Source organism: Alosa pseudoharengus, unplaced genomic scaffold (assembly GCF_046254945.1).
Source record: "Alosa pseudoharengus isolate Yale_2024_CS ecotype anadromous, Long Island Sound unplaced genomic scaffold, YU_APseudo_1.1 YU_APseudo_1.1_scf_13, whole genome shotgun sequence".
Taxonomy (NCBI): Eukaryota; Metazoa; Chordata; class Actinopteri; order Clupeiformes; family Clupeidae; genus Alosa; species Alosa pseudoharengus.
Window position 1 is genome coordinate 7,147,783 of NW_027468598.1, and position 15,285 is coordinate 7,163,067.

The following is a 15,285-nucleotide window of genomic DNA, read 5'->3' on the forward strand; positions in this document are numbered from 1 at the left end:
GGATCTTGCCCTCTTCCACCCTCGACTTATACATTAGGATTTAAAAAAAAAAGTCTGATACTATCACTTGCCTGGCCAAAAGAAACGTTGCATACTCTAATATTTCATTGTACCACCTTTAGTTTTGATCACAGCTCCCATTTCCCTTGGCGTTATTTTGAGAACCTCACAATATTAATTTTCATTCAAACTTGCATTCATTTATTGCCAAGATATTGTATGGACGTCAGGAAAGTGGAACCACTGCGTAAAGGCTTCTTTGGCACATTCCAAAGACTTTCAGTGGTTTTGGTGGCCAATTTATGTGTGAAAATTATTCCTAATGTTCTCGGAACCACTTTTCCATCATTTGAGCCAAGTAAATCTTAAAATTGTCTTCCTGGAATATGCTTGTGCAGTTGGGCAAGAAAAAAAAAGCAATTGGTGTGATTACCTAGTCCTTCAGTACATCCAGGTTTGATAGCCACATAATGTCACTGTAGACCAATGACTGAATATGTCGTATTGTGTGTGTTGAAACACTTCTCTTCTGCGCAGTAACCATTTCACATCATAACAAGCAGTGTTATGATCTGGTGTTGCTTCAACCTTGTCCTCCCTCCACCCTTTCCTTCCCCTATGGGCATATCCCATGATGACAACACCAGGAGTCATCTGCCTGAAATTCTGAAAGAGTGGTTCAGAGAGGATGAGGACTCAGTTTCAGAGATGAATTGGCCATCACAGAGTCCTGATTTAAACTTAAATGAAATGTCTTTGGAAAGAAGAAAACGTTATGCAGAGCGTGTACAGACTTTATGCAGAGGGTGTAGATAGAGTCAGTGCAGTTCTGATTAACAGGCACTGATAGAATGTTTCTCTACTTAGCAGTTCTATTTCCAGTCATTTTCATTGTTCAAGGAATGTAAAGCTCTTTTGGAGGTCCCATTACCACAAATGAGACTGTTCACATGTTTATGATTAGGCAAGGTTCAGTGATTTGGAATGAGGCATGTTACTGAATAAGTCATCAAACAATTTACTGTAGCATGACCTCTTTCTACAGTATCTCAATCAATAGATGTATCCGGGAAAAGCAGCTTGGGAATTTGAGGCAGAACCTCCGCCATTAACATGGCCATTTCATCCCACCACGAGACAGCCTGGTGTTTGGAGAAAGTCTCACTGGCACTTGGGCTCCTGCTGACAAACGGCCTCTTTAACATGCCTCTTCTGGTCGAGGACAAGAGGGAGGGAACGAGCAGTCAGATTAAATGCTTCCTCTTCAGACTGGATGAAGAAATGAAGAATGGTGAAGGGAGGGAGAGAGAAAGAACACTTTTCTCCATGCCTCCAGACCACCATCATCCGTCATCAGCCACCAGCCACCAGTCACATGCAAGCAGCCAATCAGTACTTGTACAAAAAAGACTTACCAAAAAGGTGCAATTAAATGTTGACCCCCATCCATAATACAGTCAAGAGTATTAAACAACACTGAGAGAAAGTGAAGTGACCAAGAGCAATGTAATTAAAGTGATTAACATACTGTAACTAACAACTGGCTTTAGACTTAACTATTCAGACAGTATGCTTTTGTTATATTTCCTCAAGCCAAATCTAATGTTTTCAGAAAGTCAACATACCCTGTCTGATGCTCAAGTAGCAATAATAAACATTGTTTCCTTCACTGGTATGACAGACTAGTTATTCATGTTGCCTTAGATCTGGGGTCTTTAAACCAATACAAAATATCTAATTATTGCAATGTATCCTTTTCTAGCTTTCATACATCCTGATCCAAAACATGTCTTTTTTTGTCCAAACACTGCCTGGAAAGAAGACAAACATCTTATCATTATCATTATCACTGTTCAAGGTATCATTGTTCAAGTCCATTCTGAATTAATATTCTACACGACACATGGATATCAATTCTCCTTGCCCCCCAGCACTGTCTGCTTGTGCGCCTGACACCCTGTGAACAAAAGCAGACTTCAAGGACTTGTGCACAAGGGAGAAAAGGGAATGAGGACTTCAGTGAGGGCCCACTCTGCCTGCCAGGTGACATGACATGCTGCCCCCACAAGCACAGCCAGTAGGATTAGGGCATCACAAAGAAGCACAATTCCCCACAAGCTGGATAAATGTGACACACACACACACACACACACACACACACACACACACACTCACACACACACACACGCACACACACACAGACTCACACACACACACACACACACACACACACACACACACACGAACACACACACACACACACACACACACACACACGGATAATACATGCAGCTGTGCTGTTATCATTTTTGTAAAGTTAACATTTTGGTAGTGTTTTATAAATTATTTGCAATAAAACATCTACAAACATATAACCTCAAATACATTCATCTTAACATATGAATCACATGTTAAAAAAATAATCAACAATAAAATCTGTTCTACGATGAGGATGCTATACATTCGACCAGATCAGATCATAAATCTTTATGTTATGAAGTTAATTTACGTAATTGTTTCTAAGATTTGAAGAGGAAAGGGGGTAAATATAAAGGTAATTGTATTGCTATGCAATAGATGTAGGCAATAGATGTAGACTACAATCCAATAATAATTCACACATGGAATACATTAGTGTAGAGGGAGAGCAGCTTCACAGAAGAGAACTTCTGACGGCAAATTTGAGGAAAAGTCGGTAAACCACCTTTCTTACCTAATTTGAGGGTGCTGATTCTGAATATTTTGTTTACCAAGCTCAATTCTGAGTTCTAAGCCTCATAATCGGCATTTTAAAATAAAATAGCGATTATTTTGCTTGTTTTTCCCTTAATTGGGTTGATTTCAAAAGTAATCACTAAAACCAATTAAAAGTGATCTCTAAATACATGTTTGAGCATTAAAGAAGACATACTATAGTTTATTAACATATTTAAGTTTTAATAATTAAGTTTCATATTAAGATTACAGTTAACATGTAATGAACTCGAAAATTCTAATCAAAACACAACCATATTTTTTATTGCTATAGTTAGTCACTCATGTGGTGATTTAATGCATTTCATCACAATAACATAACACAATAACATAATAAAAAGTTGCACAGATAACCTTCAATTCAGAAATAAACCTACATATGAACTTAGATAGCGGGAATAAGCCCAACTGCAATATCTACAACATCTACATTAAAACATCAGCAACAACCGACAAGCATTTTTATTCACAGTTTGAGTTCCACACAAGATGCCTTCATCTTCTCATTCGTGGTAATTTATTCCATTGGCCTGTTGTTTATCAATCTCCAGAGGGTCACTGCAAAATACATTAAATTGTTAATTAAGGACATGTGCCAGTATGTAAGAGTAAAAGAAACTAAAAATAAAAATAAAATAGAAATAGAATTAAAACTTACCTTCCTCGGATATTCTATTCCTGGTCTTCATCTCCAGTGTTATGGCATGGGTGATCAGCAGTAGCTCTACATCTACAGGCCCCTGTACAGAGTAGGCCAGCACTGTGGCAACTGCATTTGCCTGTCTTACAACCAGACTTGCATCTGCAGTTCACCATCAGGTTGCAGCTTTTTGGGATAGGTGCAACAGACATGAGCTTGGGTTCCAGGTTGCCACTGACTAAATTCCATCCCATTTTCTCAACAGGTGGTAGCACTGGATTTGCTATGTGTGCTTGTCTCCATACCATAGCTTGATAATGTGCTCTTCTTATATGCCATTGAGCAGCATCACTTGTTGGTGGTAGTGCCTCCGGTCCTCGACATCTAGAAAATAGAGTGGCTCTGGCATCATTACAGCTCTCATCGGTGGTGTCATAAACATGGCAAATGAACTTCTCAGCAGACTTTATTGTTGTTTCACTCAGTTCACCCCTGCCGAGTCCATCCAGGAGAGCTGGCTGCTCGAAGAAAGTCTGCCATGATGTTTTCTTGCTGTGACCCGCAAAGTAAGAGACTGTGTCACAGCCAGTTATCGCATGAAAAGAGAGAACATTCTCAATATTCAGTATCTGTGCCCTTAGAGACTCACGCACGGTGTGTATAGGAAGATTCTTTGGCTTCTTACGCGTTCCCATGCTCATCCACAACTGCTTGCACTTCATTTTATCAAAATGCGCAATTAATAACAGAAATACATCTGTGTCTTGACTTGAGACAACAAGGAAATCTGCATCAGAATGCACACAGTGCAGGACCATTCGAGTGTCTGCTTCCTCATGGTAACCCTGAAGAGCAGTGATGTCTACATCTGAACGTGAGCATTTCACTGTGTTCTCCTCTTTAAAACCACCCGCTGCAATGATGATCTTGTCATCTGGAGAAAGAGCCAATAACTCATCTGACAGAAATCGTGCAAGGTCTGCCTTATTCTCATCAAGAGCAAAAAAGTTAGACCAGTTCTTTGGCAGTGGCACAGAACCATCTTCAATGGATCGTCGAATGGGTGTAAACCTTCTAGTGCGTTTCTTCCTTGTTGTGTTTTTAATAGAGGTTTCCCTGTATCTGTCAAATGTTACATCAATTCTGTGAAAGTTTTTGCCAATTGCAAGCACCCCTCTCACAAACTTTCCTGCATACTCCTTAAATGTGCTGCAGTCAGATGGGTGTCCTAAAGACATGACTAGAGCTTGACCATCTATTACCAGTGTTGAATGAGCAGTTTTTGGAGTGATCACTACTGGACATTCCACATCGCTAGACAGCACCTGAGTTAGGATAGACTTATTTCCACTTCGCAAATAACCATCATTATCTGCAATAGCTACAGGGACATTAATCAGTTCATAGCTGAGAATTTGTCCTAGGTCCACTTTCCTTCCAGCATCATACGCAGTAATGATGCGTTGCAGGATGTTTCTTTCAGCTTTAACTTTGATTACTGCCTTATCACCTCCTTTCTTTCCTGCTGTATGGAGAGAGGAAAATGTGAGGGCTTTATTTTTGGGCAAAGTGTCTCTGAGCTTCTTATGCTTGCCATCTTTCCTTGGTAGCATGAGCCTCTCTTTCACAAAGTTTATCAATTTCTCCTGGCCAAGATTAAATGCATTAAGTAGAGAGTCTTGTATTTCTTGTGTTGCAAGGTCTTTGGTCACAATGTTCTGCAACTTATCTGGTATTGCTCCCTTTTTGCCATCAGCAAAGACCATTGACTGCTGCAACAGCTCCACCACTTTATCTTCATCAGCATTATCCTGTAGCTTCCTAAATAGGTTTGACTCACTATGACACATTTGATCCTCATTGTCAACGTGGTACATTTTCCTTGTATGTTCAGCAATGCGTGCACGAAGACTGTATGATAAAGTCCACCGGAATAGCGCTGATGGTGTTCGAGTGATACCAACTATCCCTCCACTTCTTTTCCCTATTCCATTCAGCCACTCTTGAGCTTGATCAGGATCCACTTGATTGAATCTTCGGGATGAGCCTTTTACCACCCAGTTTCCTCTCTCAAATTCTTCATGTACTTCAGCTGGCAGCTGCTTCATCTGTGCAAGGTACACAGGGCCCCATCTTGCATAGTTTGTGTGGTCATAGCGATGGAAGAAAGGTAGCATTTCCTGAAAAGCATACAGGTGTAAGTCCCACTGTCCTTCTCTCTGAGCTCGGATGAAAAGCAGGAGGATATGAACCATCTCTGTGTATTGCCACCAGAAATGAAAATTGGGGTTGTTTTCTTTCTTTGAGGCAATGAAAGAGGACAGAAGTGTTGTGTAATTGTCAGATGATAGCAGATTATGCATTCTTTCAAATTCCTCCCTTTTATCAGATTCTGCACACTCATCAAGACTTTGTTTCAAATTCCCATCATGTTCTTCCATATAGGCCAGAAGTTGTGGTAGGAGAAGCCGCCACAAGGCTTGGAGAGTAATTTTGTGAGCTCGAACACCCCTATTATACTCTTTCCCCTCAAACACATGGTCAACCTTTCGGGGACCTAACAATCCACTCTCCACCCAGATTTCTGCTAGTCCAGAGCCTTGCATATGCTGACCTAGAACCTTTAGAAAGTTCATTGATGTATGAAGACCCCCTAGGCGAGGAATGAGACTGTTTTTGTATTCTGGAACAGCCCATTTCAGTTCCATAAGCAGTGGGAAAAGTGCTTGGTCAACTGTGAGCACTACATGTGATTGATTAAATGACCCAGCAACTTGAAAAATTCTTCTGACGACGGTGTTCATAGTGTTTATGTCATGTGCTGGAGCTGTTATGATGGGCATATAGCCAACCATGCTTACTTCAGGGTCCTCTTCAGTGTAATCTTCATTAAAAAGGGTCCAGCCTGGCTTTAGATTCAGAGTTTGACGCTTAAAGTAAAACGCCATGTCTGCGGCGACTGCTTTTTGTGCCCCTGGACATTCACTGAGCTTTTGTTGAAACCATTGCTCACAGACTCTTCGTTTGAAATCTGGCTCAACACTTCCCTCACGGATGTACACAGGCAAAACTGCATTTATCTCTTCTGGGATTTTAAGACTTCGCTGCTGAGTTGGAGCTATATTCTCCAGAAGGTCACTAGACTCTTGACCTCTTTGCCAAGCAGCGTACTGCGTTGCATGAAATGTGTTTTGACCATCAAGCGTTTCCTCATTTATGTCAATGTTGTCTGCAGAGAAATGGATGAAGCGCTTCTCAGTCAAATTGGTTGGGATGACAGATCCAGTGTCTGTGTCCATTGATGATAGAGTATGTGCTGCAAGTGCAGTGTCAATCCGAAGAATATCCCTATAACTAACGATATGTCCTGCATTATGAAACATCTCAACTAGCTTTCTTGACCGAGTTGCCTGATGTAAGCTTGCACCGAGCCCAATGTGTTTAGGTGTCCACTTCTTTCCCCCACTCACCATGTACACCAAGTCCTGTGCAATACTCAATACTCTGGTTTCCATCTTCTCTTCATGTTTCCTACGGAGCTTTGCTATTTGTCTTTCCTCTCTCTTTGGGCCTCTTGTCTCATCATCCTCAAGTTCATCAGCAGGGTCAATGTCATCATCTGTTTTCTCTTCTTCACTGTCTTCAATTTCATTCTCAAGAAGAGACTGACCACCAAGCAGAAGTCTTATGAACATGTACAATCTCTCTGGAACACAGGCAATAGCATTTTCTTTAGAAACATTAAGGCCTCTGATGACTGGGTGTGCTAATATATCCGACCGAAGTTGTAGCGCTACATGCACCATTGACAGGAAATCATCTTGCATGTCAGGCTGATAGACCGGTATAGAAAACTCATCATCAGCAGCACCCATACCTTTATTCAATAACTCTGAGACCGGGATATGCGCAAATTCTTTAGGAAGAAGGACGGTTTGACGCTCTGTGATCTCCTCATTTTTAAGTCGAATGAAATCATAAAAATCAGTTACATGAGGCTCAATGTATTCTTTAAACGTTGATAGACGACTGAGAAATGAGAGTGGGATTTCAACGGCTAGTTCGGCAGAAAGTGAGCAGTAATGAGAAAAAACCTCTTTCAGTTCCAAAATGTGTCCCATTGTTGCCGACTTCTGTAGGTCATTAATAAGCCACATTAGTATCCTCCCCTTCTCATCGGTTGCCTCTCCTTTCGAGCGTGATACTCTTTGTAGGAATTTCTTGTAACAGTTGGGATGATACTTGCCCTCAGCTGCTATCAAATCACTGATCCCTGCCACACGCACAGAAAGACTGTGATCACACTTTGCACCCTCAATAATCTGTTGACTGACTTTAAAAGTCATAACAGAACTTAGGGTTTCTTTTTTTGAACCTTTACTCTCTTGACAAAATATGCACAAATTCCAGTTGGATGATGAAATCCTACTCCGTAGCCCAGAGCTGGTCGTCTGTGGATTCTGCTTGAATGAAGATAATTGCTTTTTTAATCGAGTGATCTTACCCTTGTCTGTGAAAATAGCAAAACATTTCTTATGCCAACGAACATCTTCGATGTTGTCCTCAGCAGTAGACAAAATTCTTTCAATCGTGTCCATATTAGCAACATCTTTAAAATTTTGTCTTTCCTCTGCAGTCACTTTTAATGACTGTAAACCTTTTGTTGTTGCTTTATAAATGACATCTTGTCGAAATTCTTTGCAAATAATGCAATCTCCATAGCGCTCTTCATCGCTATTCAAACATGCACACTCTTCCATTTTTCTGCATGGCTGGAATTTCAATGATAGGAAAGAGTACCAGAGAGAGGTTTTATAACTAGGCAAGCACAGTCACCTTTACAGTAAAAAAAGAAAATACAGTGTAAATCCTCTGTAAAGACTGAACACTGATGATAATAGTTAGTGACAAATGAGCAGTCAGCTACTATTATATCAAATTATAATCAAGGAATCTATTTTGTTTCTAAACGTCATACCAATTTTTAGCTATTATTTCAATTTATATTTTAATTTGAGCTTATTTTCATGTTAATTTGCTACTTGGGGGTCACTGGGGTAATTCCTATCCTGTCCTACAACCTATCTGAAACACATTTTTTGCGATTCCTATGATATCTGATGGCAAAACCAAAAAGTATGTGAATTATGCTAATTATGCTAATTAGCAATCTTAAAACTCCAAATTGAGTTTGGTAAACAACATATTCAGAATCAGCACCCTCAAATTAGGTAAGAAGGGTGGTTTACCGACTTTTCCTCAAATTTGCCGACAGGACTTTTTCTGAATGTTTGTTAGCTATCTGCTCTCCCTCTAAATACAGAGAATGTAAACAAATGTATTTTATTGCATTCAAGGCTTATCTATTTTTTTATAATTTACTGGCTTTTTAGCAATAGATACAATATACCTCAAAGTATATCTGTTTAAATTATTAAAACTATTTTTAAGTGTTACAACAGTGGTAAACATATATATAATTTTTCAGTATTTATAAACAACTGAAAAAATGACATTTGGATTTTACTGTAAACCTTTTGCGTGCTTTGTCATAGGACCATGAACTACCTGGACTATACTGTTGTGAAAAGGAGTGGAGTGCAGTAGAGAGGACAGCTGGCAGTAATTGGCTGAGGTCAAGCTGAGCACTGACCCCTGGTTCTCATCAGGGCTGAGTGGTGTGGAGTGGCTCTGCTAGAGGAACTTGAGTCGGCCCGACTCTCATCCTCACTTCATCGCTCTTCCGTTTCTCCTTCATCTTCTCCTACTGCACCTGCATGTTTGTGTGCTCAGAGCTTACGGTGTGATAATGAGGACAAAAAGGTGCAAGGGATAGTCTAGTTGTTTGTATGTGTGTTGTGGTTGCGTTTGTCTTTGTGTGTGTGTGTGTGTGTGTGCGTTTGTCTTTGTGCAAGTGAAGTGTGTGGAGTCGTTAGTGTGGGTGGACTAATGGTCCTCAAAATTCCTGGAAAACAAAGTGATTGAATGATTGCCTCCAGAGTCTCAACAATTATCTCATTTGCTATAATTAAACACAACTCCCTGTGGATTGCAAATTAAACACTTTTCCCTCCATGCATGTCAAATTGGGCATTTCACAGGGTCTCTCTCATCACTGCAGGCCTAAAAACAGGCAATTCATGTCATCTTACATAGTTATATATTTGAAGTACCAACAGAAAACCGAATTATACTATCAAATACTATATCTACTGTAGCAAGACCTCCGTGTCCCACATGAATTGAGGTAAAGTAATAGCTGAGTGTTTTTGTTTTGTTTCTTTTTTCATCTGGGCTTTGATCAATTATCTCCACCCAGCCCACTTACAGTACCTGTGCTCCTGTGTACTCATTCACCCACACTAAGGGATTTGGCTTGTTTGCTTTGGGCAAGTTTGCCTCTTCTTAAGCAGGCTCTCCCTTTCTCTTGCCTCTCTCTGTGAGGGGATGTCAGGCCCTTCGTTTGCCATTTGTCTTTCTCTGTTGTAGGTGACGTGTAGGGGATGGGTGTAAGTGTTGGTCTCTGCTTGCTGTTGGTCCTCTGTGGTCAGGGCCAGGTGGGTGGTGAGGAGCCTGCCTGTCATTTACAGTGGAAGACTGTGTCTAATAGTCTCTACAAGGACGGAGATGTGATCATTGGGGGGCTGTTTCCTGTTAATGCCTTGGCACCTAAGCTTGATCTGACGTTCAAAGGCCAAGTGAGCAATGCTGCATGTCAAAAGTAAGGCGGAAAAAACAAACTGTATTCTACTATCAAATTCTACATTTATATAAAACTCTGAACCTTGCATATTTTGATGTGCAATTGTGCAGAGGGTTGACCTCTATCTTTATATATAAAGTACTGTAAGTCTTGATTTCTTTGCAGGTTCATCTTACGGCACTATCGCTGGCTTCAGACTATGGTGTTTACCATTAAGGAGATAAACCGTAGCCCTATTTTGCTGCCAAACCTCACTCTGGGGTACCTGGCATTCGACACCTGCCTGCAGGAGCAGACGACAGTCGGGGCTGCGCTGGCCATGGTGACGGGGCAGGAGGCTGCGGTCTGGGGTTCCAGCTGCACTGGCAGCCCTCAGGTGCCCATCATCATCGGTGATGCCAGGTCGTCTGGCTCCCTTGCAGTTGCCCGGACTCTGGATATTTTCAACATCCCTATGGTGAGTTAGGGTACAATGCTGATAACTGTTTATTCTCTCTGCTCACTGTAATTATAGATTATATTTTACTCTGGAACTATGAATGGACTCAATTATATTTAAGTTGTTTTTATGCTGCTTTTATTTTAACAGGCTATTGATCCATAGTGGAAAAATATGTTGTGTATTTACAACAAGCACAGAATGAAAGTAATTGCAGATGCAAGTTAAAAATGAAATATTTCCAGTACATTATTCTTTTGTAGATTATATCTATCCTCTTTAGGTCAGCTACTTTGCCTCCTGTGCATGTTTGAGTGACCGACAGAAGTACCCAAACTTCTTTCGCACCGTCCCCAGCGATGCCTTCCAGGCCAAAGAGCTTGCCCATCTGCTGCAGTTGCTGGGCTGGGCGTGGATCGGGGTCGTGTTCGGAGATGACGATTACAGCCGCTACGGTGTGCAGCTGCTCCTGAAGGAGCTGCAGGGCTCCAACGTATGTGTCGAGTTCAGCCAAGTCATCCCCAAAGCCCACAACCCCCAGAGGATAAGGCACATCATGGAGACCATTCGCCTGTCCACAGCGAGGGTGGTGGTCATCTTTGCCATCAGCACTGATGCACAAGTGCTCCTGGAGGAGGTGGTGAGGCAGAACATCAGTGACAGGCAGTGGATCGGCACTGAAGGCTGGGTAACGTCGTTTGACATTTCAACTCCTCAGAATCTGCCCTCGTTGGTGGGGACACTGGGCTTCGCTCTGAGGAAGGCCCACATTCCAGGCTTGGGCTCTTTCCTCACCAGCATCAAGCCGGCGGGCTCGAGGACTGAGCCGTTAGTGAGAGAGTTCTGGGAGACGCTGTTTGAGTGCTCGCTGGAGGGAAACTCCTCCTCTGGAGACAACAGGCCCCGTTGCACAGGCACAGAGAGCGTGGAGGAGAAGGCCAGCTTATACTCAGATGTGACTCAGCTTAGAGTGAGCTACAATGTGTACAAGGCTGTGTATGCTGTTGCCCATGCAATTCAGGACATGCTTGCTTGCCCACCAGGCCAGGGGCCATTTCAAAATGGGACATGTCCCAATGTCAAAAAGATTACACCAAAACAGGTAGGGCAGGCACTCTAACTTTATTACTTTTTCCTGCCATCTCATCAGTCATATGACCATTTTTGCTTTAGTTTGGATTGTAGCCTGCTGCTCAGTGAATTAAAAATATTATGTTCTCTCTCTCTCTCTTCCTCCTCTTTGCACCTCTTTCTCCCTCTCTCTCTCCCCCCTGTGAGCATGGTTGTTTGTCTTTCTCTCTCTCTATGTGTTTTTAATCCATATTTGGAGCTCCTTCACTACTTGAAGAAGGTGAATTTTACAACACATCTGGGAGATACTGTAAACTTTGATATGAATGGAGACCCCTCTGCCTCATATGACATCATCAACTGGCACATAGGTGATGGAGGCAAAGCTGAGTTTGTGAAGGTGGGGCAGTATGACTCCAGCCGAGGGCCGGGTCAGAAACTCCAGCTGGACCTCTCCAAAGTGGTGTGGGGTGGTGGATGGACCAGCAAGGTAAAATGTCAGCTAACGAGTACAAAAATGGGTTTTGACAGCCAAAGCAGCCATTTAACCAAGCGTATGTTGTCTGTTAAACACAGAGAAATTAGAAAAGAACAAAGAGAGACTCTGTTGTACTCAGGAGAGTCTGTTTACATTAGAAAGATATGAATATGTTTATACAATTTATAAAGACATATTAAGCCAACACCCGAGAACCCACTGGAGAGAAAACGGTCCAAAGAATGCCTGAGGGAATAAATATGGATTTATTTCACAAAAAATAAGACAGGGATGGACAGAATTTATAATACATGTATTTGAAATACATATTTCAAATACAACATAGTATTTTGTAATTTGTATTTTATCAGGTTGAAGAAAATGGCTTCGTATTTTGTATCAAAATACTTTATAGGTGTGTATTTTTGTAGTTTAAAAACACTGCCAAATATTTTTGCTTAACCATACACCATAAAAATGCAAAAAAAATGAATGTAGCCTCTGACTGGTGCTGACTTAGTAACTTGCCCAGACTCGTTGTGATCAGAATATTGAGATTCAGGAAGATCCAGTGCTGAGTAACGTGTAGGTTACACACACCCATGCGCGCGCACACACACACACACACACACACGCACACACACACACACACACATGCACACACACACACGCACACATACACACACACACACACTCCCTCTCTCTCTCACACCAACCCACTTACTGAACCACGTGGTTACTTGATCACCCACACTTAAAAGTTAGTCTGTTTTTGGTAGAACTGGACAACTTAGACTGTGGTGTGTCCTTTCTGAGCAATGTTGCTGAGCAATGTTCCTGAGTATTCCCTTACAAAAACAAAATTTTTGCGGCAGATTTGCAGCTCACTTGTGGGTGATTTGTGGGAAACAAATGAGTTCACTAGAAAAATATTGCCAGAAGTTTGCCAATGTTGGCCACTACAGGCAAACGTCCAGCAAAGTTCTGGCAATAATGAGAAGTTTGCCACTAGTGCCAAATGTGTTGGCCAGTGATTTGCCACCACACTTTGCCAATAATGGGAAACTTCCAGTGAACTTCTGACGACAAATCTAATTTGCATATGACATTGCTGCAAATTTGCTGCAACATTGCCAAAAGTTAACCACAACTGTTTGCCAGAAACCTCATTTGCTTGTGGAAATATGACCTTGCTGCAAATTTGTGGCAATTGTTTGCCAGAAACATGAATTTTCTGCAAGGGTTGTTTTTCTGGCATGTTCACGTTAATATTGGGCAACTTATTTATGCTTTTATTAGGCAACTTATTCTTGAGAACTTGAATCATCAGTAGGCAACATGATCATCCAATAGGAACACATGGAACCGGTTATGTGGTTACCCTCAACATTGCTCAAAAAGTTGTCCCATGAATCACCTAAAGCAACATGATGAAAAATTTAGAAACCTGAAAGGCCCATTTTTTCTTCATGAAAATACACTGCTCAAAAAAAAAAGGACCACAATTGTTAAAAACACATTTATTGAAACCTTCCACCCTTTTCTCCATTCTTAAACTACATTCACAGAATGTCTTACAGTTCTTGCAAAATAAAACGCTCGCCTCAAAGGTTTTACAGTGTCAAACAGTGTCAGAGTACCGATTCAGTGTAAGATTGAAGTGTTCCCTTAATTTTTTTGAGCAGCATATTTTATATAGTCAGTAGCAGGGCCTTTCACTGTTCCTCTGCAGATACCCGTGTCAGTATGCAGCACCCCTTGCACTCCTGGAGCCAGGAAGGCTCAGCAAAAGGGAAGACCAGTCTGCTGTTTCGACTGTGTACAATGTCCAGATGGGGAAATCAGTAATGAAACGGGTACAATTCTTTTGTCACATAAACATTCATTCTTACTTTCTCATAAGTTTGTGAATTACACTGCTCACATAATATTCAATGTATTGTTGTATTTGTTGTCTTTTATCTACTATTCCATCAAGGTGCAACTGAATGCATAAGATGCCCAGAGCACTTCTGGTCCAACAACCTGAGGACAGAATGTGTCCTAAAGCAAGAGGAGTTTCTCTCCTTCCAGGAGCCAATGGGGATTGTTCTGACGGCTCTTTCAATATCCGGAGCGCTACTAACATCTGCCGTCCTTGTGACCTTCATCCGCCACAGGGACACACCCCTGGTCCGTGCCAACAACTCCGAGCTGAGCTTCCTCCTGCTGCTGTCCCTCATCCTCTGCTTCCTGTGTGCCATGTCCTTCATCGGCCGGCCGTTGGCCTGGTCCTGCATGCTGAGACACACCCTCTTCGGGGTGACTTTCGTGGTGTGCATTTCATGCATCCTCAGTAAGACAGTGGTGGTCCTTGTAGCCTTCCGGGCCACACTACCGGGCAGTAACCTGGTGCGCTACTTTGGGCCGGCACAGCAGAGGATAGGGATCTGTGTGTGCACCTTGATCCAGGTGCTGGTGTGTGTGCTCTGGCTTACGCTGGACCCTCCACTGCCCTCGCAAAACAAAGCCACCATCCGCAGTGCCACGGTGGTCCTGGAGTGTGCAGCCCACTCGCTGGCTGGGTTTGCTGCTTTGCTGGGCTACATTGGTCTGCTGGCAACTGTCTGTTTTCTACTGGCTTTCTTTGCCAGGAGGCTCCCTGACAATTTTAATGAGGCCAAGTTCATCACCTTCAGCATGTTGATATTTTGCGCTGTGTGGATAGCATTTGTCCCAGCCTATGTGAGCTCACCAGGAAAGTACACCGTTGCTGTGGAAATTTTTGCCATCCTGGCCTCCAGCTATGGGCTGCTTTTATGCATTTTTGCACCAAAATGTTACATCATTCTGTTCCAACCACATAAAAATACCAAGAAAAGCATGATGGCCAAATGACGATACGCTCTGTTAAAATGCACTTTTTCTACTTCTTGTCATTCTTCAAAATGGTCTACTAATTTGCTGACTAATGCAGGCTTAATTGACAACTGTTTACTGTTAATTCTCTGTAATGTTCATATTCTGTAAGTCACTATAAACAAAAGTGTCTGCTAAATTCCATACCATAAATCTCATTCATCTGTCATAGTGACATATATTTGTTTTGGGTTATGTTTGTCAGACTTTCTTGTACTTGTGATGCTTTAGTAAAATATAATGATTTGTGAGAATGTCAACTGCCCCATTTTTCTCTCTGCAACCACACAATTGTAAATGGT

The 15,285-nt window shown here is 41.9% G+C and overlaps 1 protein-coding gene across 1 annotated transcript; it reads left to right on the forward strand.

Annotated features, from left to right (window-relative positions):
- The first annotated feature begins 9,975 nt into the window (after positions 1-9,975).
- Positions 9,976-14,962, forward strand: LOC143121550 (extracellular calcium-sensing receptor-like). Its single transcript, XM_076281966.1, has 6 exons — positions 9,976-10,115; positions 10,263-10,554; positions 10,820-11,638; positions 11,867-12,097; positions 13,818-13,941; positions 14,064-14,962. The coding sequence occupies exons 2-6, from the start codon at positions 10,297-10,299 to the stop codon at positions 14,960-14,962; spliced, it is 2,331 nt and encodes a 776-aa protein (XP_076138081.1). The 5' UTR covers positions 9,976-10,115; positions 10,263-10,296.
- Positions 14,963-15,285: the final 323 nt, after the last annotated feature.